The 25,208-nt window shown below is 34.6% G+C and overlaps 1 protein-coding gene across 1 annotated transcript in view; it reads right to left on the bottom strand.

Moving 5' to 3' along the window:
* Positions 1-15,299, bottom strand: part of LOC149534990 (CRM-domain containing factor CFM2, chloroplastic-like) — a 75,716-nt gene extending 60,417 nt beyond the window's left edge. The window contains exon 1 of the mRNA XM_089803005.1: positions 14,675-15,299. Coding sequence (XP_089659131.1) covers positions 14,675-15,208 — 534 coding nt within the window. The 5' untranslated portion in view covers positions 15,209-15,299. The remainder of the gene's footprint in view (positions 1-14,674) is intronic.
* Between the last annotated feature and the right edge of the window lie 9,909 nt (positions 15,300-25,208).

The following is a 25,208-nucleotide window of genomic DNA, read 5'->3' as shown; positions in this document are numbered from 1 at the left end:
TGTCGTCAATCTGTAACTTCCTCTTAGTAACTCATCATGAGCTTATGAAGTTATGCGAGGCACCTATATCCAAGAGACATATAATATGCTGTCCTCTAACAATTTCTTTCAAACAAAAGAGGTGTCCCGTGGGATCGCTAGAAAGTGATGCTATGATAGGAGGTTGTCCCTGGGTGCCTTCCTTCTTCCTCTCTCTAGGTGGTTGATCCTCATTCTTCTCCACATCACTGCCATCAACATCGCTACCCTCCTGCTGCTCATCCTCCTCCTCTGAAAGTACCTCTACATAATGTATCTTGCCTTTGCCAAGCATCTATGATCCGGTGTCCATGGCTCTCTACAAGTGAAGCATAGCTTCTTCCTCTTGAGTTCATTCCATATCTCAAAGTCCATCCTAGGAGGTGTAGCCTTATGCTGGTTTTTGTTATTTTGGAATGAAGTGGTCCCCTTATACGTTTTCTTAGGAGGTTGTAATATCGAAGAGGGTGACTCTAGATCATGTGCGATCTTAATAGCATCATCTAGAGTGTTTGGTTTAAGTACCTTAACCAAACCTCTATATCTATCCTATAAACCCTTGATGAACAACATTACCTTACGATGTTCTGACATGTCTGGAACCATCACCGAGATTTGCTGAAACTCATCAATGAGATCATCTAGAGATCCACCCTGTCGTAACTGTGCCAAATCCCTGTAATAGACCTCTATATCCTTCATGTCAAAACGAGTAATCAGCTTAGAGCTAAAAGTCTCATAGGATGTAATGAGACCATGATCCTGGGTAACCAACCCGTGGTGCCACCAATCATATGTCGCTTCCTCTAAGTGCATCGTAGCAAATCTGATGGCTTATGTCTCTAACATAGGTTTAAGTGTTAGGTAAGTGTCTAGCTTGTGAATCCAAGCTCTTGCAGATGGCTTACTGCTGCCATCAAAAGTAGGGAGATATAGTTTGTTCATAGCATGTTTTAAATCTCTATTTGGTGCTCTAGGTCTCCTATCTTGTTGTTGTTTGTCTGACTCCTTTTTCTGATTTAGGTATTGGATAAAGGACATATTTTGTTAAATTGGATCAGGAAACAAATTCCATTCATCATACATCACCATGACATTTTCTGGCAGTAAGTTTGGTGCCGCTGGTGGTGCTACCTCTTCCTCTGCATTAAGCACAAGCATCAAAGGCCTGTCTATGTTTCGTGTGGGGGCCCCAACAACTCGAGGTAATCCTACTACACTACTACCTCCACTATGATGGCTCGGAGCTCTCCTATTAACAGGGGCTAATTGTTGTATATTAATTGCAAGCTGCTGAAGCGCATCAGCTATGTTATTCTGCCCATCTCTAATAGCCCGCAATGTTTCCCTTCTCAATCTAGTTCAGTTTCATTACGTGCCATTTGAATGTTGTTTACCTGTTCAACTTGTTCAATCTGTTCAAACTGTGTAGCCTGTTCAACCTGTTCCAAAAGTTAACTCTTCGTCAATTGAATAACTATTTTCAATGTCAATCTGATCTGAAGACTCTGCCTATTCTAGTTGGAGATGACTAAACTTATAAAGTTTCTTTCTCATACCTGGTTGTCATTTTTCCTATTTATTCCAACCTATTATGCGGTAAATTTTCCCACAAGATGGTAGGACCTATAGCTCTGATGCCACCATAATGAACTCTATTGGATTTGATCAAAATATGGGACTTGGTCTAATGAGAATTTAGTTTAAAAGTTGCTATGCAAAATAAGTCCTTCAGCAAAATTACTACTGTCATGGCACAATACTGGTTTCTAACATAAATGATATGAAATAGTTATGTTTTAGATTACGGTAAAAACAGGTTTTGAAGGGACCCCGAAACCCTTTCACGTCCTCAAAAAGGAAAAAGCAAGACAGCTATCAGGAAAAGAGTCCTTAAACCTACTAGAAGCAACACCAAAATTAGGTTTTACAGGGACCTGAAACCACATACATAGTCCAAATAAAGTACCCAGGTTTTACAAGGACCTGGGACCTCCAATATAGTTTAAAACAAAAAACCAGAAAACAGGACCAAACACAGGAACCAGATGTAGCAACCAGCAAAAAGGACCTGAACAGGAACCCAACCAGAAAAGAAGAGCCAAAGAAACTATTGCAGTTTCGTGATCATCTTAACTGCCTCCTTACCAATCTTAGCCGTATCCTGGATGGAGTTAGCAGCCGAAGAAGCAACAACAATCAAGGCTTTCTTCCTCGAACTTTGTCTTGTCCTCTTGCTAGGGCCCTCCAAAGATATGGTTCCTTCATTTGCTCTTTTGCCCAGGCTCGCCGCAGTAGCACAGATGCTTGAAGTTACCTGCTCCATTTTTGTTCCACTTTCCTTGATAAGCATTCTAAGATTCTGCTCATAATCCTTAAGTTTTTTTGGGATGTCTCCCATTTGCACCTCCAAGTGTTTGATAATAGCCCGGTTAGCCTCCTGGTTATGTTGCAAGGTTTCCACTTTCTTCTTCAACCCCATTATTTCATTATAAATCCAAGAATCAACTTGGAGGAAAGAATCAGCTTTAAGTTTGGCAGAATGCAAGAAGGAGAGCTTGGTTTCCCTCTCCCGGGAGTCACCTGCATCTTCAGCAGTGGTATGTGGCGGGGACCCAACTTTATCAATTTGTTCCTCCCCATCCAACGGCTCCTCCTCTCCAGTCTCCACAGGGTCATGTTGACTAGGGCCCTCCTTATCTTGTCCCTCAGTCTCCTTTGCAGGAGTGGAAGCCTTCCCCATGTTTTCCTCCTCACTCATAATGGTTGGACCATCAATTAAATTATCTTTATCTTTATCACCTCCCTCGAACACAGTCTGAGTACCCTCATTATCAGACTTGCTCTGATCCAAGTTATCCTCAGTTGTTTCTTCCTCTCTCCCTTTCTCATTTTTGCCTTTCGTTTCCGAATAACCTTCCAGGTTAGAGCTAAATTCCCCAACATCCGTCCCTTCCTCTTCCTCTGGGACATCCTTATCTGAGCCTTCAGTACTCTCCACCTCAGTATCCTCTTCAACAATTTGTCTTCGAGAGTTAAAGGGTTTCAGTTTTGCCTTATCTTTCCCTTTAACATTCTCATCAATTTTACATTTTATGGACTGAGAATCCTTATGTTTGCCAGTGGAGGGAGACGAAGCAATGGATTTATTTTTACAAAAACCCTCTATGAGCAATATCAGACCTTCATGTAAAATGGGTCGTGACTCTTTCTTTCTATAGGCATGCAAGTTTTGAAGCAAAGAGAAATGCAAATAGAAAGGGAAGGAAATTCTGTCCTTATACCTAAAATGGTTAAGAAAGACAAAGTGGAATTTGTGCACCCTTTTATTCCTACCATCAAGGATAAAGTACTCACGAATACAGCCAAGCACATCATGCCAAATACCTTTAATCTGTTGCACATCAAAGAAGTCTCCATTCTTCTCCAATTGCATCTCCTCTTCATCCGTCTTCGGGAATTTTTTGTAGGCCGCATTGGAAATACTGGTCTGTTTCGAGAATTTAATACCTTTCATGGGGAGCCCAGTAACCTCAGCTATGAATTCCTCAATAAGCTTCACAGTGACTCCGTGGAGAGTAACTTTGACATGGGGTTTGAATCCATGCAACCGCTCCAGAAAACTGACCACCTTCCCTTTCTCGAGAATCTTCCAAACGTCCTGCCTAGCCTTCCAGTCATCAAATTTTTTCGGCTCCTGCTTCCTCGGTTCACCCCCCATTTTACAGAGCAAGCAAAAAACCAGAGACACCTAGATACCGATAGCAAAGAGGTTGAAATAAGACCTGTTTTTTGTGACTCGAGGTCGAGGTCGCCTTTTCGATGATACGTGCAGAGAGCACATAACCTTCACATGAATGTACCTCCTCCGGGAAGGTAATCTGACAGTCGTAAAGCCACTCCCGCAAATCATTAAATTTCTAATCCAAGCAAATCTTTCCCACTTTGGAATGAATAGCATCATAATTAATGATCACTTTAAGATCCACATGCTTGTTTAATTCATCAAGCCATCTCACCTTATGCCCCGTTTGAACTGCATGATTGGCTATCCAGTCAGCGGCCCCATTGGCTTCTCTATATGTATGGGAAATGACCACTTTTTCAAATTTTTGAAATAAGGTTTTGATTTCCATAACCATAGCCTCTATAGACCATGAGATAGAATTTTTATTATTTAGGGTATTAATAATATTCAGAGAATCACCTTCCAACCATAATTTGGAATACCCCAAATCAACAGCTAATTTAATGGTATAGAGGGCTGCAGTAGCTTCAGCAATATGGCTATTCAAGTGACCAACAGGGATTGCTATAGCATCAATAACATTTCCCACATGATCTGTAAGAACACCTCCACATCTTGCTCTTCCCGAGTTTCCCTTAGTAGCTCCATCAAAGTTCCCTTTGATCCATCCATTAGGAGGAACAAACCATTTTATGATCGATCTAGGATTATCAATTTTCAACTTAGATCCTTGAGATCATAAAGGGTTATCAAGTTGGAAGGTTTGACCAGACTTCCTCTGGGATTCAAAATTCTCCTTGAAGGCTCTGATGATATTTTGACCTAGCACCCATCCTGGAAGATCTTTATTTCTGAATATCCTATTATTTCTTTCTTTCCAGATGCCCCAACAAAGGTGAGGGAGGGTTAATTTCCAAAGAAATTGAGCATCAGGATCCTTTGAGGGGCAGCTCCAACTTTTGAAAGAAAGATCCACAGTGTTTTGATGGACCCATGTCATACCCCAAAAATTCAAAATCTCAGTCCAGACTTCCTGGTTATAGGAACAACTCAAATACATATGATCTCTATATTAAAGTCCATTTCTGCATAAAGTACACCTATTAACCACATTTATACCTCTTTTTTGCAAGTTGTCAAGGGTTAGAATTTTGTTTTGGAGAAGAATCCAAAAGAATATGTTGATTTTGAGTATGAGACCCTTAATCCAAGCATGTGACCAAAAAGGTTGATTACCCTTATCCTTTGAAGCAAAGATAGTAGAGACTTTAAATTAACCACTAGGATCAGCATGCCAAATAATCTCATCCTCAAGATAAGGGTAAAGAGAGACAGCATTTAGGGATAGTTGAATATTACTGAAACCTTGATCAACATTAGTTAAATTCACCCAAGAATCATTTTGCCAATAATAACTTACTAGAAAGCCAAATCTTTGCTTGCATCGGTCAACTAAAGCCTTGTCATGAAAGTCTCCAATCAAAGGATGGTCCTTAAGCCAGATATCCTCCCAAAATTTCACCTTTAGCCCATTACCAATTTTCTAGGAGCATCCTTTTTCTAAAGTTTTCTTGGTCCCCTGAACAGCTCCCCATATGGAGGAAGAATGGATAACATCAGGAGAGGCGAAGAAATCAGGAAGGGATTCAGCATTGAAGAGATACTTATGTTTCCATATGGTACTCCACTCTTTGCTGTCATGGTAAACTCTCCACCCCTGTTTGGCTAAAAGGGCTTTATTCATACTTCTGATTTTCCGTATTCCCAATCCCCCTTCACTTCGGGGTTTACAAACTTGATCCCAAGCAATTAAAGGCATTCTCCTTTTTTCCTCAGAGCTAGTCCATAAGAAATTTCTTTGAATTTTATCAATTGACTCAACAAATTTAAAAGGAATTCTGAAAAAACTTAGAGCATAAGTAGGTATGCTTTGGAGACAGGCTTTGAGTAGAGTTAACTTACCAGCCTGGCTTAAAAGATTACCTTTCCATCCCGCCAGTTTCTTGTTGAATTTGTTTATAAGATCTTCCCAGAAAGCATCAGGGACCTTCAAGCCTAGGGGAAGCCCCAAGTAAGAGGATGGGAGAGATCCTATAGAACATCCCAGGATTTTAGCAATTTTAAATTCTCTGTGGATAGGGGTGTTAATAAAGAACACAGCACTTTTACTCCAGTTAACCAATTGTCCTAATGCAGAAGAATATAAGTTAATAACTTGCTTTAAAATTCTGGCTTCCTTCACTTCAGCTTTACCCATGAAGATGGTATCATCAACAAATTGTCCATGAGAACAAATTAAAGGATGGGAAGATGGTTGTAAGCCCTTAATCAAACCTCTTTGGACCAAGTCCCCAATAAATCTCCCCAAGCAGTCAGCCATAATAACAAAAAGGATGGGGGATAAAGGATCACCTTGTCTCAGCCCACGAGAGGGAAAAAAGAAATGAGAGGAGCTACCATTAACCAAGACAGCAATAGAAGAGGTAGAAATCAATTGACGGATCAGACCAACAACCTTATGGTCAAAGCCAAAAGCAAGCAAAATATTATAGAGGAAAGACCAATCCACTCTATCATAGGCCTTTGCAATGTCCACTTTCATAATGAAACCCTGATTGTTAGAACAAGACAAGGAATGAATATTCTCATGAGCAAAGCTGATAGAATTAAAGATTTGTCTACCTGGGACGAATCCATTCTGTTGATCAGCAATAATCAATGGGATCACCTGAATAAGTCTAGAGGTGAGAAATTTGAAAATAATTTTGTAGAAAGAGTTACAGAGGCTGATCGGTCTAAACTGATCCGGAGAGTCAGCACCAATTTTCTTAGGAATAAGGCTCAGAAAGGTGGAATTGACTTCCTTAAGCATCTATTTTGCCCCATAGAATTCCTTAACAGCATCACAAACATCTTTACCCACAACTTTCCAAAGCTTTTGGAAGAAAAACATGGGGAAACCATCAGGACCAAGAGCTATATCTCCTCCCAGAGAGCAAACAGCTTTGAAGATTGTGATGTGAATATCAGGATTTAACTATGTGATTTTGAGTCAAACTCGATGACCCATGTTTCATGAGTAGTGATTCAACATGAATCCATCTCTCATGAGAATAAATGGAACACTTAGCACTCATTGGATCTAGGTGATGCTCACAGGGGTGAAGCACCGGGACTTCCCAGGAGGTCACCCATCCCAGTACTACTCCAGCCTGAGCACGCTTAACTACGGAGTTTCCTCCACAGTTAAACCCAAAGCTTGCAACCCCATTTGCAAAACCTTCACCAAGTGTTGTGCCTTATGAACCATTCATTAGAAAGCCCCTTAAGCTCATCAATTGATAAGTAGGAGATGATTTCCACAGCTAGTCAAATTGTGATGTGAATATCAGGATTTAACTGTGTGATTTTGAGTCAAACTCGATGACCCATGTTTCATGAGTAGTGATTCAACATGAATCCATCTCTCATGAGAATAAATGGAACACTTAGCACTCATTGGATCTAGTTGATGCTCACAAGGGTGAAGCACCGAGACTTCCCAGGAGGTCACCCATTCCAGTACTACTCCAGCCTGAGCGCGCTTAACTACGGAGTTTCCTCCACAGTTAAACCCAAAGCTTGCAACCCCATTTGCAAAACCTTCACCAAGTGTTGTGCCTTATGAACCATTCATTAGAAAGCCCCTTAAGCTCATCAATTGATAAGTAGGAGATGATTTCCACAGCTAGTCAAATTGTGATGTGAATATCAGGATTTAACTGTGTGATTTTGAGTCAAACTCGATGACCCATGTTTCATGAGTAGTGATTCAACATGAATCCATCTCTCATGAGAATAAATGGAACACTTAGCACTCATTGGATCTAGGTGATGCTCACAGGCGTGAAGCACCGGGCCTTCCCGGGAGGTCACCCATCCCAGTACTACTCCAGCCTGAGCGCGCTTAACTACGGAGTTTCCTCCACAGTTAAACCCAAAGCTTTGAAGATCTCATCATCCTTAGGAATTGAACATAACATTTTATTTTGTTCCTTTGAAATCAGTGAAGGAATCACTCTGAGGAATTCAGCCTGACTATCCACATTGATGTTGGGATCAGCCATCATTAGAGAAGAGAAAAAAGTCACGATTTCATCCATGATGGCCTTGTCCTCAACAATCTTCACATCTCCCTTTTTTTGGTATGATATGCGAGTTTTAGCCCTATGCTTCAGAGTGGAGAGATGGAAAAACTTTGTATTTTTATCTCCTTCCCTCAACCATATCAACCTAGATCTTTGTCTCCAATAGATTTCTTCTTTAGTGATGATGTCATGGTATTGAGCAAGCTTTTCATTTTCTTCAAGGAGGAGGTCAGAAGTATATCCTTCCTTCTGGATTTTTTCCTGAATTTTTAGAATATCCTCCTTAACAGCTGTTTTGTTCTCAAAAATGTTCCCAAAGCTGTTCTTGTTCCATCTTTTGAATTCCCTCTTAACATTTTTAAGCTTGGCAGCAACTCTAAAGAGGGTTGTGCCTTCAAAATCAATATTCCACCATTCTTTCAATTTACTTTCAAACTGTGGGTGCTGCATCCGCATCTTCTCAAATCTAAAAAGAAAATTCTTCTTAAAGTTAATCTTCGCAGCAGTGAAGATAAGGGGGAAATGATCCGATCCAATTTTCTGACAGGCTTCCAACTTACAAATGAAGTCTTTAGTCCAATCAGGAGAAATAAGAGCACGGTCAAGCCTAGCCTGAATACATTCATTACCAACTCTCTTGTTACTCCAAGTGAACTGAATTCCATAGAGGTCCATATCCATTAAGCCCTCTTTATTTATAAATTCCATTAAATCCAATCTTGCTTCCAACTGAGTAGCATTGCCTCCCATTTTCTCATGATCATAAAGAGGGACATTAAAATCTCCCATTATAATCCATCGTCCAGAATAGTCTTTACTTTTAAAATTAGAAACAGAATCCCAAACCTTTTTCCTTAGATGCTTTATGTTTGGAGCATAAATATTCACAATATACCAACCCTCATTCTGGTCTATACTAGTAATTTTGGCTATCATAAGATGTTTACTAGCAATCAAAATTGTTCCAGAGTAATAGTTCTTCTTCCATAACATCAGAGTTCCCCCTAATGTTGTTGAGATAATGGGTGTTGCAAACATTGCATAATATTGTTATATTTTATTTTATTTTATTATGTAATGTTGTGCCTAGATGGACGTGCAACATGTAAAGATTCCCATGAAATATTCTTGATGAGTTGTATTGTAACATTGTGAAAATATTTCATGTAATTATTTAATATTGGGGAAAAAAGAATTAAATGCACAATATTAAATGTGGGGTCAGTGGGTTAGGTAGCACATGGTTTTAGCACATGGTTTATGTAATACCACTTAGTGGTTTTGTGGGACTTGCTACTATATAAGCAGCCACAAGGGTAGTTGTTGTAGAAAGAGTGACAAGGAGAAGACAAAAGGCAAGAGTCGAGCGGGACAAGGCTTGACAAGTTAGCCAAGGGAGCATTTGTGAAGGTTGGAAGCATGGCATGGGATGTGTGGATTCATGCTTGTTCACATAGTTTGCTCGGTTGTGACTATGGCCATAAGGCTTCCATGGTTGTATGGCAATGGTATTTTTGCTGAATAATACATGGTGATGGATGCTTTTGGAGGCTGGGTTTTTCCCTCAATGAGGGTTTCCTAGGGTATATCTTGTGTCACATTTTATGGGTATGTTGTCTATTCTCTTGCATGTGGATTTTAATTCTATGTTTATTTCAGATCTATTATGGGTTATGTGGAAACGGCGGTTATATTCTTTCTTGTCAAGTTTCCTTACAAATGCCCCTTCTGAACTGCTGCCATTTATTGAATAATTTTTAAAAGCTTTAATCTGTTCCGCTTTCTCTTTATTCATCTTAGTTTCTTGAAGCAAGAGAAAATCAGGCTTTTGTTCTCTAACAAAATTCCTAACAATGTCCAGATTATGAGTACTGTTCAACCCCCTAATATTCCAAGTTATGATCTTCATATCTATTTTTTAGGAGTAAAATCCAAAATAGTTGCCTACCTACCATCAGCAATATTTTGCATACTTTCTAACTCTCTAGTTTTCTTAGTAGATCTTCTTCCAGGTTTGTCCGGGAACCAACATCCGGTTTCACCTTAGAGTGTTGTTCTGCTCTTTTCCCAGTTTTATCCAGATTAGAAGCAAGAGGTTTCGCCTTGATATGCTGATCTATTTTGCTGCTTCTAGTCTCTACCCCCTTAGTATTGTTCTTTTTTTCAGCCCTTTTTCTTTGGTTTGGTTTATGAGTTAAGCCATTTTCTTTCACATCATCTAGGGGAGGAGGCTCATCCATAGAAAGGTCATTATCAATCTGGGATAGCACCTGGATCTCAATGGACTGAGAAAAAAGAGGATCTCCCTCCTCAGGTAAATTTCTGGTATCAGCCAAGATTTCACCTTCCTCAAGCACAATTTTGTCATCAAAATCTCTCCATTGTTCTTTTATCCTCTGATAAATAACGATTTGTTTTGATGAATCTGCCTGATCTTCTAATCTTTGTTCTGGTAAACTGGTTTCAGAATGTAAACCAAGACCTTCTTTCTCAGAGTTAGCTTCCTCAGAAGCAAGCTCTTTATCCGCTTTAGCTTAGCTTCCTCAGAAGCAAGCTCTTTATCCGCCTCAGTCTATGGAGCTTGAAATTCTTCATTAATCTTTTGTTCTTGGCGATGGCCTTCTTTGGGTTTCCATACTTTCTTTTGCTGAACCTTGTTCTTTTTCCCATCCAAACCGCTGCTAGACTGATTTTTACTTTTGGAAGGACAGTTTTTAACCAAATGCCCCTGCTTCTTACAAGCATAGCAGGAATTAGGCAGATCTTCAAAAAAGATTTCTTGAGTTTTTTTACCCAACTTGGAAATCAGATCCACCTTAGCTAAGAGATGATTCAGGTCTGCCACTTTAACAAAAAGTCTGGCACAATGAAATTTGGTTCTAGAAGCCGTAGCATTATCCAATGCCACAAGTTCACCAAAGGAACTAGCAATACCTTTAAAAATGTCTTCATGACAGAATTCTAAAGGGAGCCCAGGAAGTCTGGCCCAGATGGGAGTGGTTAAGAAAAAAGAGTCTGAAAGATCCATGTTAGGTTCCCATTTTTTAAATGGTAAGAGAGCTTTTACCAAAAGACCACGGTCCTCCACAAAGAACCCTATCCATGTCTTCTTTACAGTTGAAGATAAATGAAAAGAAGGCATTCAACATGGGAACAATATCTACCTCTCCTCTAATAACACACTTCCTTTTAACCATTTTTCTAAGAGATTCAAGATCTGGTCTTGCGCCTAAAAATTTACCCACTAGGGTGAAATCCATGGAAGACACAGAAAAATCAACTAAAGGGTCTGGAATAAAAACTTGAAACTCACCTTTCTCCCAACAGGTCTTAGCAATCACCAGCGGGAAAAGAGATTTTCCAGTGGGTTTCTTGCCAAACAGGGATGACCAAGTTTTTCATTCTGAGACCCCTTGCTTCAGCCCTTCAGAGGACTTTTCCTTGAAAGAATCAACGTTACAGATACGGACCCCACACAAAGGTTCAGAATCACCCAAAGACTTTCCATTGTCCACATCGACCAAAGATTCTGACCTCGCAAACTTCTCAGCATCCCCTGTTAAGCCCAATATGTGCTCAACCCAATTTGCCACATAGATACACTTACAAATTAAGCAATCTATGTTTTCCTTTGTGCCCTCCACAATCACCAAGAAATTCACAAAGCACTATGTGTGCTTGCATCCCTAGTATGTATCTACGACACTCCCATTGTCTTCTATTTGGAGCTCTATCAATTATGGAAAATTTGGTAGTGTATCTTAAATTGGAAGGTTTTGGGCTTGCTTTTGACATCTATAAAGTCAGGCCCACTGGGTACTGTTCTGTGACCTGTCTATTGTATTGTGTTTTTTCTACAGCATATTGTCATAAACCTTGGTGCTAAATCCTCCCTTTCACAATGTCTTCAAACAGAGGCCCGTACCCAGGACCTAACAGAAATAAATACTCTCCTAAGCCATGAAAAGGTTCAAAAAATCCACAAGTAAAGGTGTTTTAACAAACCAGATGGAAGACAGAAAATCCAAACCCCAATAACTTCGAAATCTGGTTGGGACCTATTGCAAAACTATGTATATGAGGACCTTCAAAGCCAAACCCCAAAGAATTGCATGTAATCTTGATTTGGGCAAGTCAATTGTCCCTAACTGCTTTCCAACCCCAAAATGGTCGAGTGAACATGCAAAAGATATAAGAAAAAACAAGATTGTAAGAGATGCAGAGGATAAGAAGATTTTCACTATAATATAGGGGTCTTCTAAACTATTTTTAGCCCTTGCCCATATGCTAGGGTCCCAAATAGTTTGAAGTCATTAACCACATAGTATAGGTAGGAAAGGCACAGTTACAGAGTTAAGTGGTTGCAACATCACAAAATCAAGCATCTCACCATCTAGAGCCAGTCCCAAAGGAGCTATAGCCATTCGATGTGAACAAACTTGAAGGGTACTACTACCAAGACACCTACCCAGCAATCTACAAGTTATGGGGGTTAACGTAAAGAGAAAAATATCAATGAGAACAATGGTTATGGTCTCAAACATCTAACACCCAAAAGAACAAATTATTTGTCTATGAAGGATATTTGGCACAACACTTGCATAATGACCTGGTCAACCTCAAGAACCAAAGGGCACACAAAACTTTCAAGAGGCATCTGATGCTATGCCATGACTTTTTACACTTATTAGCAGGGGATGATATGCTCAGTGTTAAACATACATCTCCACGGTCACCTAGAGAGCAGTTGAAGCCAATGCAACTGTGGACAACCAATCTCCATAGAGATCACAAGCTCTTTTCTCCTATTATAAAACAGTTTAAACCCGTTTTGTTAAACCCATTCTGGAGAAATATCAAGCCCAAGGCATCAAAGGAAGTACAAGAAAGTTTGAAGGAAGTTGCATTCAAACTAATGAGAAAAATTGGACACAACTGGAGTCACTGGTCCTTACACAAGAATCGTACTATTACAAGATTTTATGGGAAATTGGACACAACTGGAGTCACTGGTCCTTACACAAGAATCACACTGTTACAAGATTTTATGGGTCAATAGTAATACTCATACACTGATATACGACTGTGTCCAACAGAATTGCTTTTGTCAAAGCTATATGCATGTGGTATATTTTGACAAGAAATTTGTTAGAAAAGCGTGATTTATGATACATTCAGCCAAAAAGCATTTGAAGTTTGGAATCCATAACTAGAGCAAATCAGTTGAACCTGTAAAAAGTGTGACTGTTTTTGTTTTATCGTAGCGAGTCTGTCTGTGGCTATGTTCTCAAGGTCCTGAGTAAAACACTTCAAAGTCATACTGAAAAATCTTTCAACAAAGTCTAAAAGTCTATAATTTCACAGTGCATTCAAGGGTACAAAGAATCACTCAATTCTCATTTATAAGGCCTTTGGTCATTTGACTAATTTTTTTTTATAATTTTTTTTTTTTTTTAATACAAATTGAGATCTCTATTAGTAAAATCATACAAACATAACATACTGTGGATAATTGACAACAATTAAATTCATATATTATGTCCTTTTCTCCCAATAAATTCCTCTTAAAGATTTAAACCATTTTGTGAGATCTCTGAAAAGATCAACCTCTTGGATTTTACAAAGTTAAGTAAAGAAGAGTGGAATCGACTCTTGTTAATTGGCATGATTAACAAGTATTTTAATTTGAGATTCACTCGATTCTATTCCCTGAAAGTTGTGGAGTTATTCAGTACGCATTCGTAGAAATTATCAGACTGTCAACAAACTCCAGAATAAAAATCGAGGAGATTGTGCTATATATCTTCAAGTTATTTTTTAATAATTTCAAACATAGAAAACTTGATCGCAGAGAGATGTATTAAAGCCCTATTATAACCAAAGCATATTAAATAAGCATACTGATAAGATACAATAAACACATTACGAAAGAAGTCTCCTCACAACACATTGTCTAGAGATAGTGCAACATTACAAAATATGAGCTCCACAGCAAATTAGCTCATTTATGTTATAAAAAATATTGTGACCGTAGACTTTTTATCGTCAACATTTATCACTTCATTCCATGAAAAATAATGCAAGTGTGGATAAACCTTTCTTTTCACTTTGCTGACCTTCTTAGTGGAAAGTCGCACAGTCAAATGTGTTGAAAGTTACAATTATTTAACATACTCTGGGTCCAGTAAGTATATCAGTAACGAATAGTTTCACTAGATATTATCCCTTAACCCACATGCTGGCTCTGAATTTAGAGTTTAAATAACAGCACATGATATTTCTCTCGTAATATTGGAAGGTTTCGACAAGTGTGGATTGTAGGTTAGGTTTACTTTACTGGCTTCAAATTCTATTCCTTAGGTAATGCCTTTAGTGACGTTTTCCTATAATTTAATGTGCTCAAGTTTGTTGTGTTATGAACGTTGCATAAACTAAAATGCTTGTTGAAGGTATCATAAATGAGGTAGAGAGTTAAGTAGATTACAGGGTTGAGGAAATTTTGTGATTAGTCTTTAATTAGAAATGATATGCGTTAGTATTGAGAAATACTTGTGTTCAGCGCTAGAAACGTCACGCCAAACATGATGAATGTTGAAAGAACCATTTGTAATCAATGAAAAATGGACTCCATAACTCATAAAATATAGTAACTGAAATTCTACTTCAAATGACACAATTGAATCCCATAAATCTTCACATATTTTTTTAACTTAAATATGTAGATACGAGGAGCTGAATTCGGACAGCTTAAATGAGGGGAAGGAGGAGTAGGACTAACAACCTCCAAGAGGCGATGTGTGGTTCTCATGTTGGAGCGGCTCAAGTCGTCGCATTTGATCCTGATGACCTCGGAATTCTTCCATCTCTGGTGAATGTTGTGGATGATACCTTGGGTAACACCAGCCTTGCCAATCTTGAGGGTGTTGATGTTGGGAATTCCAAGTCCAGAGGTCGTCAGCCTCTTCACCTCCTCAGCAGATAACACCATTTCTGCCAGAGTTGGCAGACCCCCTCTTATCTTCGGCTCAAGTGAATGTCCTACCCTCTTTCCTTCTTTGAGGAGCTCATTTGGATTGGGAATAAATATTTCACCCGCGCCCAAACTGAGCTTATTATCCCCAATATCCTCCTCGGCATCCACATGTCCTTCCCTTCTCAACTTGTCACAAATTCTTTGAATGGCGCTCATTCTCACCTCCTCGCCGCAATAGCATTTCATTGTACACCTGCTCTTGAGCAGTTGCAGAGAGGAAGGAAAGGATGAGCGGGCACAGTTCAGTTGGAATTGCAATGGACTAGTTAAGGATAGCTCCATTTCTGTGAACGGTAACTCTATCCTACTCTATCCTAATGGACCGGGCGCTTTCCCATATGAAAGAAGATGATGTGAAAATACAAGTAGTCTATGGGGGTCACAGACTATAAGGGTATTCAGTATTGGAATCAATTATTAGTCTGACTATAGTTTTTGCCCTTTTATACTATTATTTTTTTTTTCTAAAATCTTTATCAAATGTTAAATGTTTCTAAATATTATTATTAAAATATTTTTCATACTTAAATGTTATTCTTTATTGGTTATTACTATTTTTTCTAGTAGTTTAAAAAATTTTGTGAAGGGGAAGTGGCATTTAATTTGACTTTAATGATTGCATTATATTTATTAAACTTCTACCATATATGCATTTTATTGAGTAGTCATATATGCATTTATTTCATGTCTAACTCGTGATTAAAATTATTATTTTTAGAGTTTAAATTTATCATTTTGAAATTTAATTATAAAATGCATAGTTAGATGTAAGTTTTTTAACTACATAATTTCTATTAAATATTTTTAAAATATTTAATACTTTTGAGTCTTATATGTGCAAGATTGAGGAGATTGAGGTTAAATATATTTATTTGTGATTAAGTTAGCTTAAAAGTTTATACTTTCAATATTCTATTTTTAAGAATTAATTTTTTTCATTCAACTAAAATATTTTTAAAACTATTATCTATACTTATATTATATAATATTTTAAGAAACACTATTATATATTATTATTAAAATATTTTTATTTTCATATTATAATTTATTTATAATAGTATATATGATATATATTATAGATTTGTGTTGATTAAAATATTTTATATACTATGATAAATTTATTATTTTAACATTAGATTTATACTAAAAACTATTAAAACTAAGGCAAGTACTAAGTCATCATATGGCACTTGTTTTATATTTCATACTTGCTTTATGGAATACTCACAAAGCTTTGGTGTTTTTTTGGGTTGAGTTGGAGATAAGTAAAACCAGTGTAGTTGTTTTTCTCCATTTTCTCCATTATATTCTATGGCTCATTATGACTTATGGCTTTCTTGTCTTTTATATTATTTGAGTTTTTTTTTTGTTTATATCACATCAATATTGGATTTGTATTGTATTGCAACAGCCTTATATATTTTTATAAAGGGTTTGTATTTGTTGTAGGGATTCCATTCTCAAGAACACATCAAAATAGAGTTATACAGAATTCATATTCTTCAAGTAATGAAAACCTCAAGTTAGAGTGGTATGTTATGTAATCCTTGGATAAAAATGGTGTTCAACATTATACTTTAGCAGAGGATGTCTACTCTCATTATGAAATTAATAGTACATAGTTTTTGTCATTGTATTGAAGACTCCACACATCTTCATTATTCTTTTTTCCATAATTTTTTATGTTCTTGGGCCCTTTTTATATTTGTAATTACTAGCTTTCAGCTTGTGCTACCATTCAATGTGAAACTCCTCTTTGGCCACGTATCCATTCTCCTCCTTAACCAAATACATATTCTTTGGCATCTCTTTTTAAAGGAAATAATTTTTAAAGATAGGGATTTGTTTTCATAATGAATATTCTAGTGTTTGGCCCATCTTGTAGTAAATTTCATTATTTCTTTCTACTATCTAATTAATCTTTTTTTTGCCTTCAAATTTTTAGACTAATTGTTACATGTGATATTTTGAGGGACAAATTGGTGTATTCAGATATCTTTTCTCTAAAAGATTAAAACATGGCTTAGTAAGAAAAATGGTTTAATTGATTAAGTAAGAGTTAAGTAAGAGTCATGGTCACGAATAGAAAGTTTTTCCACATACTACATCAACTTTTGTTGCATGCCCTAGAACAAAAATGCCTCAAGAATTTGGGCGCGAAGATTATGATGAGAATGGAAGTGATGGAAAGTTGATTAAAAATGAAAGTCCTTGTTCTTAGGTCTAGTTTGAATAGTTCATCTTTCCACCTAGTTAGCATAAAGGCCTTCTGATTAAGAAATAAATTGAAGAAGTTATGGAAAGAAATAATGCAAAGGTTGAGAGTTCTTTAGAAAATATTTGAGTTCGGAAGATGTGAAAGTAAATGATCTTGCTAGTCAAATTGGTAGTCTAGGGAAGCATTTAAATAATGGAGAAGATATTTTCAAAGGCGTGAATATTTTTTCAATTCTTATACAATATTATGATATGGAGTTGATTTGAAACCCTCCATCAAGGTGTAGAAAATGTTAGAGGCACTGATTTTTTTCAACAAAGTTAGATACATGTCTCTGAACAAATAAGTTTTGCATAGCTGTATAATTGAAGTGTTATAACATAATGTAGAAAAATCTCTGTAGACTCCATGAAAGACATTGAGTAAACCTTTTTAAGTAACCTCAATAGAACCAAATACCTCCATAGTGCCAATCATTTTCTTGTGGATTTCATAAATAACTTAAACACTAAAGGATATAAGTATTAAATGTCTATAAAAATCCATATTTTTAAGGCTCAAATTGTTGTCTATGAAATGCATCTTCTTATGATGTGGCATTTTTGCATGAGAAGAGGAATTTGTGAGACCAGGAATGATGAGACTTACATATTTATTTGCAAGTTGTGAAGAACTATAATATTGTGGATTCTAGCCATGCCAATAGTGTCACCAGTTCTGATCACTCTAACGCCTTTGTTATTAATGGTGGGGGTGTTTTTGGATTGTTAAGATTATCTCCTACTCTTCTAACTATATTTGATATTCCTCCTTGTCTGTCTGTCATGTTTTCTCTAAATCTTGCCTCAGTTTGGAAACAATTGGCCCTTACAATAGCTAGAATACTGGTATTTCATGCAATGTACTATGCAATGGTTTTCTAAAACATTTAGAATACTTAGATAAATAAATCTTGAGCTCTATTATTTATTAGATTATGATTCAAAGAACTTGGTTTGTCACACACAATGTTACATTTTATTTCATTATTATCATCAATCTTCCTCAACATATACGACACCATCCATAAAAAAATTTCAGAGGATTTTTTTTCAGCATTATTCATTTTGCAATAATCATATTGCCCATCCAACTTGATAATTGTTTTGTCAAATAGTCAAAACATTCCTTTCAAAATATTTTCCTTTTTAATAAACAGTACTTGCTAAAATAATTTTTCACATACCTTTTAAGTTATTTTTGTTTTACACACAATAACTTCTTTTTTACAAACTCTTACTATTTTATTACAATGGGTGATGTATTGTAAAAAACAAGTGTGTCAGAAAATCCTTTTTTCTTACAACATATACTATGCCTCTACCTGGATGTTTAATGATTACCAAGTGCTAGAGATTCAGAAAGCCATCAGAGATTATCTTTGGTCTAATGGAAAAGGGAATAAAAAGACTCATTCTATCAAGTGGAGTTGGTGTCATGTCGACAAGCTCCTTAGGGGCCTGGGCCTTAAGGACCTTAAGTTAAGTGGTCTTACTTTGGCCTCTAAATGGATCTTTCATGCTTTGGAGGGAGAGGATCCCTAGAAAGTCTTGATTCTTAATAATATCATGAGAAGTTATCCTAAAAAGGCTATTTTCTAGAAGGACCTTCCCCTTGCTGATCTCATTTGTGGTGATTTTCCTATCATGGTTCAAGGCTCTGTCGTGTTTAAGTCCATTTGGAAATCTTGGAACCATATTAGGCATTTCATCAATAACAAGGATTTCTTTGATAATAAGACCCTCCATGGGGAAAGGTCCATTTGGTGGCACCTTAAGCAGGGCAATAAACCCCTTGTGCTTACCCAAGGCTGCTCTACCAAGATATGGACCAACTATGAGATTGAACAATTCGTTGATATCTTTGAAAAGGACACCCTTATCCAATGGGATGAGTTAAAGAATAAATTTAACCTTCCTAATTCTCATAACAAGACTTATAATATGATTGTTAAGGCTAGTAAGGATATCCCTTCTGTTTGTCATGTTGACTCTAATAGTTATCTGAAAATTAAATGGCTTGGTGGTATCATCATCTCCAAACTCAAAGCCAAGGATATTTACAAAGTTATCAATCACAATGAAGATATTATCAGTCATATTAATAACATTTGGTATATTGATTTGGACACTCCTGCTTGGAAGAAATGGTTTGATTATCTCTGGAAAAGTTCTATTGATCCAAAAATTAAATGTTTTAAATAGTTGCTTATTCTTAACAAGCTTCCCATTAGAAGCTATTTCTCTAATACCGATTATTGCAACATTTGCAGAGTCCCGGAAACTAGAAGACATATTTTATTTGATTGCAGTTTTGCTAAAGAGGTTTGATTAATGTTTAGTATATCTATTCCCTCTACCTTTAATATTTTTGAAATTATTACTAGTTTTATTTCTAATGCAAAAAAAGATGTTAACATGTTTTGGGACATTCTCTTAGCTAATATTTTGTGGCAAATCTAGAAGTGCAGAAATGAAGAAAGGTTTCAAAATATACCTAGGTTGCTTACTGAGTCTTTTTGAAGTCTCATTTATTTTAGAAAAATTTCACAGGTCCAAACTACCATGAAAACTAGCAAGTTGAAGTTTAAAAGGTTGCTTAAAGATGGTCATGCTATGTTCTTTGCTAATGAGGTAAAGAATGAGCACTTATGGAGGCAGCACTTGGATAATATTCACATTTTCAATCAAACAGTTAAGCTCATCAGCAAGGAGGTTAAGAGGACTCCCCATAGCTTCACAGGCGAAATGCTCTACATGCTGAATCAATTTCAAGATCAGAAGAACATGGTGTGGATGGAAGGCTCAATGGGTTGGACAGTGTGGATGGATACATTTGAAGATGTGCTCCATTAATTTCTCTTTCTGCTCCTTCTCTTTCTCTTATTCTCGGGTTGTATGTGAGGCTTGTCCTCTGCTCTCTTTTTTGATGTGAGGCTTGTCCTCTGATCTTCTGATACTTTGCGGATTTATTGTATATTTTGAACTTCCTATACTTAATACAAATGTGTGTGTGTGTGTGATTTTTAAATTTTTAAATTATAAAATTTATTTTAATTGGTTCATATATTTGTGTCTTATAGGAATGGATTTTCAGGTTGCACTACCATTCAATTATTTAGATGCATATATATAAAAGAAATTTTTTAAAAAATCAATTCAAACAAAATATTAATATTTACATGATAAATTAGGAATTATTTTAAATTATAAATATTTTTAAATTATAAAATAGTATTTTTCATAATACAAATTGTGTGTGTGTGTGAGAGAGAGATTTTTAAATTATAAAATTATAAAATTTATTTTAATTGGTTCATATATTTGTGTCTTATAGGAATGGATTTTTTCAGGTTGCACTACCGTTCAATTATTTAGATGCATATAATTTTTTTAAAAAATCAATTCAAACAAAATATTAATATTTACATGATAAATTAGGAATTATTTTAAATTATAAATATTTTTAAATTATAAAATAGTATTTTTCATATCTATATAATTAATATTTGCTTTTTAAAAAATATGAAAGCTCCATTCAAAAATATTACTCAAATATTATAGTTTCATTAAATTATACGTCAAATACAAGCCACTACTCAAATATTATAATATCATTAAACTATACGGAAAATACAAGCCACTATGTGGCACTTGTTTATTATTAATACTTTTTTTGAGGGGCCTTATTTACTAAGTAATATTCATTGAATTTTTTTAATGTATATTAAAGGTGAATGATGAAAATTTTAGTGTCTTCATACATCTTGAGCATTTTACATATAGAGTATATATTAGTTGGTAGCAATTGCAATAACACATTAAATATACTAAAAATAATTGTACAAGATCTTTTATTAAATAGAATTTAATGTAATAGTATCATAATATAATCATTTTTTCTAACCATAATTGTATTCTACATACTTATTAGTAACCTTAAGATATATTTGGGTTATGGTTAAGGTTACACTTCACATCACAATTAAGGTTAGGGTTTAGGTTATGAATAAAGTTACAATTATTGTCAAGGTTAGAGTTTACAGATAAGGTTAGTATTATGGTTACTATCACAATTTATATCACAATTAGGGCTAGAGTTGGGTTAGAGTTACGGTTTAGAATTATGGCTAGTGGTAGGGTTTATGTAAAGTCTATGGTTAGAGATACAGTCATAATGATGGCTAGGGTTAATATTTATATTACATTTTATTTAGGGTTCAAATAAGGGTTTAGATTAGAGTTTGGTTAGGATTAAGAATATGATTATGTTTAGGGTGAGGCATAAAATTATAGTTAGGTTAGGGTTTAGGTTTGAAGTAGAATTAGGGTTGGGGTTATAATTGTGATTAAGTTGAGTTTTTACATTAGATTTTAGTTAGGTTTCACATTAGAGTTTATTAGGGTTAAAGTTAGGATAATTTTTTCAATTAGGGTTTAGGGTTGATGTTATGGTGTGATTGTGGTTTACATTATGGTTGGGATTAGATTTAGGTTTTGTATAACAATATAACTTTAGGTTTGGGGTTTGGGGTAGGTTTACATCATGGCTAAAGGTTCAAAATTAGGTTTTAAATTAGTGATATAGTTAGGTTTAGTATCATTCTTGGGTTAGAGAAATACGTTTGCTTAACATTAGGGTCAGTGTGTAGGTTATGATTAGGATTAGAATTAGGATTTTAGTTAAGGTTAGGATTTATGATTATGGCTAGAATTAAGGTTAGTATTACAATTTATATAATGTCTAGGGTGATGAGGGGTAGGGTTAGGGTTAAAGTTTAGATATTCTTTTAGTTAGGGCAAGGACTATGATTTGGTAAGGGTGGGATTAGCATATATTGACAAATATGGTTTAAGATTGATGACATAGTTAGATTTAGGGTACTTCTTAGGTTACATATATAGTTATAGTTAGGGTTACAATTAGGGTCTAGCAATATAATTATTGTTATATTAGGGTTTAGGTTAGAATTTTGTGGGGTTAAGTTTAGGGCTATAATTATAAGTAAAGTCAGTATTTAGATAAGGTTTTAGTTAGAATTTAAATTAAGGTTTGGTTAGGGTTAAAGTCATGATGAGGATTAGGATAAAGTTTATAGTGAAGATTTAGGTTTGAGATTAAATTTGACATCTTGACTGGGGTTAGCACTAAGTTGATGCTTTGGAGTATGGATAGGGTGAGTGTTAGGATTTGGGTTACTATTTAGATTCCAGGTTAGCATTTGCATCATGGATAGGGTCAGGGTTTGTGTTAGTGATCTATAGTTAGGTTTAACATTATTCTCATGCTATAGAAATTATTAAGATTAGGGGTAGGATTAGTACAAGGGTTAGGGTTGGGGTTAGGGTTCAATTTTAGGTTATGATATTGGTTATAGTCACGGTTTAGAATTATGGCTAGTGCTAATGTTTATACAAAGACTAGGGTTAGGGTTACAAGTATAGTTATGGTTAGGGTTAGTGTATATATTAGGTTTCATTTAGGGTTCAAATAAGGGTTTGGTTTGGGTTTTAGATTAGGGTTTGGTTAGGATTAAGAATATGGTTATGTTTAGGGCTAAATTATAGTTATAGTTAAAATGGAGATAGAGTTATAGTTCAATTAGTTTTATGATTGAAGATAAATTAGGGTTAGTATTAAGGTTAGGTTAGTGTCAAGTTTAAATAAGAGGAAAATATTAAAGTTATGAAAAGGGTCAAACTAAGAATTATAGTTAGGGTTTGCTTATAGATGTAGTTTCATGATTGTGAGTTTTTTTATAGTTAGGGTTAGGACTATAGTTCAATTAAGGATATAATTAGTTATTTATATGAGGGTAAAGTATTTAATTAAGATTAGTGATTAATTAGGATTACATTTCTTCCTAGGATTTAAATATGATTATGGTTTAATTAGGGTAAGCACTAACTTTAGGGATAAGTTTAGTTATATTTAGATTAGGTTTTAATTTTGAGGTAAGGTTTAATTAATTTTAGGGTTATGTTTCAAGTTGGGTTAGATTAGGGTTAGGATTATGATATATACTTAAAGTTAATATTATAATATTAAATAAGGTTAATATGGTTAAAATGTACATATTAGATTCAAAGATTCAAGTCTGTTTAACATAAGTTTTAGAACTAAGTTTAAGGTTTCATTTATCAAATGATCCTAATTTATTCATCTAAGATTGAAGTATATTTTCAGAGGTTTTGAAAGCTCATTTATTGTTTACTATTAGGATTAGAAATATAAGATTTGAGAAAACTAAAAAGTGATGAAACACTTGAATATTGTATTAATATAAAAGTATTAGAGTTAGAGATGTAGCTTCAATTACAATTATCTTTTTGGTTTTATGTAAGATTAGGGTGAGAAATATTATTTAGGTTAGAAATATATTTATAAAGTTGGATTATGCATTGGTTATGGTTATAGTTAGTTTAGAGTTTGGTTCAAGATTACTACTTATAAGCTCTAATAATCATACATCATAATTTAATGCTTAATCGTCATATTTAGATCTCTCATATCTGTGTTATTTAATAATATAATTATTTTTATTCAAAAATATATATCTATTTCTTATTTGATTTGCAAACTATCTAATTTAGTATTTGAATTATTTTTACAATTCATTTAGTAAAAGTTAATCAAACATTAATTCTAATATCAATTATGTTTGGTAGTAAATATATCAGATAAATATAATAAAAATAATCATTATGAAATAATAATTTGATCTTTTATTTTTTCATTGTACTTACTAAAATTAAGTAAATAATTAATATATTTTAATTAAAAGTTAAAATTATATTATTTATACATTAGTAGAAAATTAGAAGAAAAAGAAAATTAATCTATAAATCAACAACATTTCTAATCTATATTTTCCTTTTTGAATCTAAATTGTTCAAAATATATATTTTTTAATTTAAAATGTAGATCAATGCTTAATTTCATTATATATATATATATATATGAGAGAGAGAGAGAGAGAGAGAGAGAGAGAGCATTTCTATTTTATTTTATTTTTCATTTAGAATTATTTCATATTTTAAAATATTAATAATTTTTAATTTGTATCAACACTTAATTTTAGAATAAATCTAAAACTAATGTATATAAAAACTTGCCAATTGTTTTCGAGAGTTTGTATTTTTCATTTTCTATATAAATATAATTTCATATTACCAATTAATTTTAGAAAAAATTTAAAACTAAGATCTAGAAATAAACATATGTATTACATCTAATATATTTAATATTAAAATAATTTCTAATTTTTAAATGTATCAACATTTGATTTTTGAATAAATATAATTGTATATATAAGCTTTCTAATTTTCTTTTGTAGATTTCTATTCTATTTTATATTTTTTTCTTGGATAAGAACAATTTATTATTTAAAACTATTCATAATTATCAATTTTTTAAAAAAATCTATATTAAACAAAAAAATGTATTCTAATTTTTCCATGCAAATTATTAAAAAATATAAAATTAAAGTAAAATTAGAAAAAAAAAATTAGATATAAATCGTTCCTCAATGTTTCATTTCAACATGATGTTGGAAACTACAATTGGAACAATTGTTATGTTGTCATTGATGTCAAACCTTATTGATAAGATAGTTGATATCTAAGTAAAGTGTCATATCAAGATTATTGATGAAGAGGATTTGAGAAGAAGAACATAACAAAAGGACCTAGAGGAAACGTTGAGTTATTAGGAACTACAATGGGCACTTGATTAGTTAGACTTTGACAAGATAATTTGATTATTTAAATCATAACCTAAGTGGAGAAGACAGTTGTACTAAAGCCTAGAAGAAGTGATCAATGGAATACCAAATGCATAGGCTTTACTAAGCATAAGAGTAGAAGATTAAGGAACTAGAAGTTTACGTCGAGTGATGCTATAGTTGACCGAACAATTTTATAAGTTGACAAAAATATAGTGTCGATCAAGCATTAGCATCAACCAAGTATCAATTTTTTTTTTGGCCAAAATAGTTAGTATCACACGAGTAATTCAATGATGACC

The sequence above is a fragment of the Cupressus sempervirens genome, chromosome 10, assembly GCF_028749045.1.
Source record: "Cupressus sempervirens isolate cs-2001-9-10 chromosome 10, ASM2874904v1, whole genome shotgun sequence".
In the NCBI taxonomy this organism is placed as follows: domain Eukaryota; kingdom Viridiplantae; phylum Streptophyta; class Pinopsida; order Cupressales; family Cupressaceae; genus Cupressus; species Cupressus sempervirens.
The sequence above is the reverse complement of the archived record's forward strand: the minus strand, read 5'-3'. Positions and strand labels throughout refer to the sequence as shown.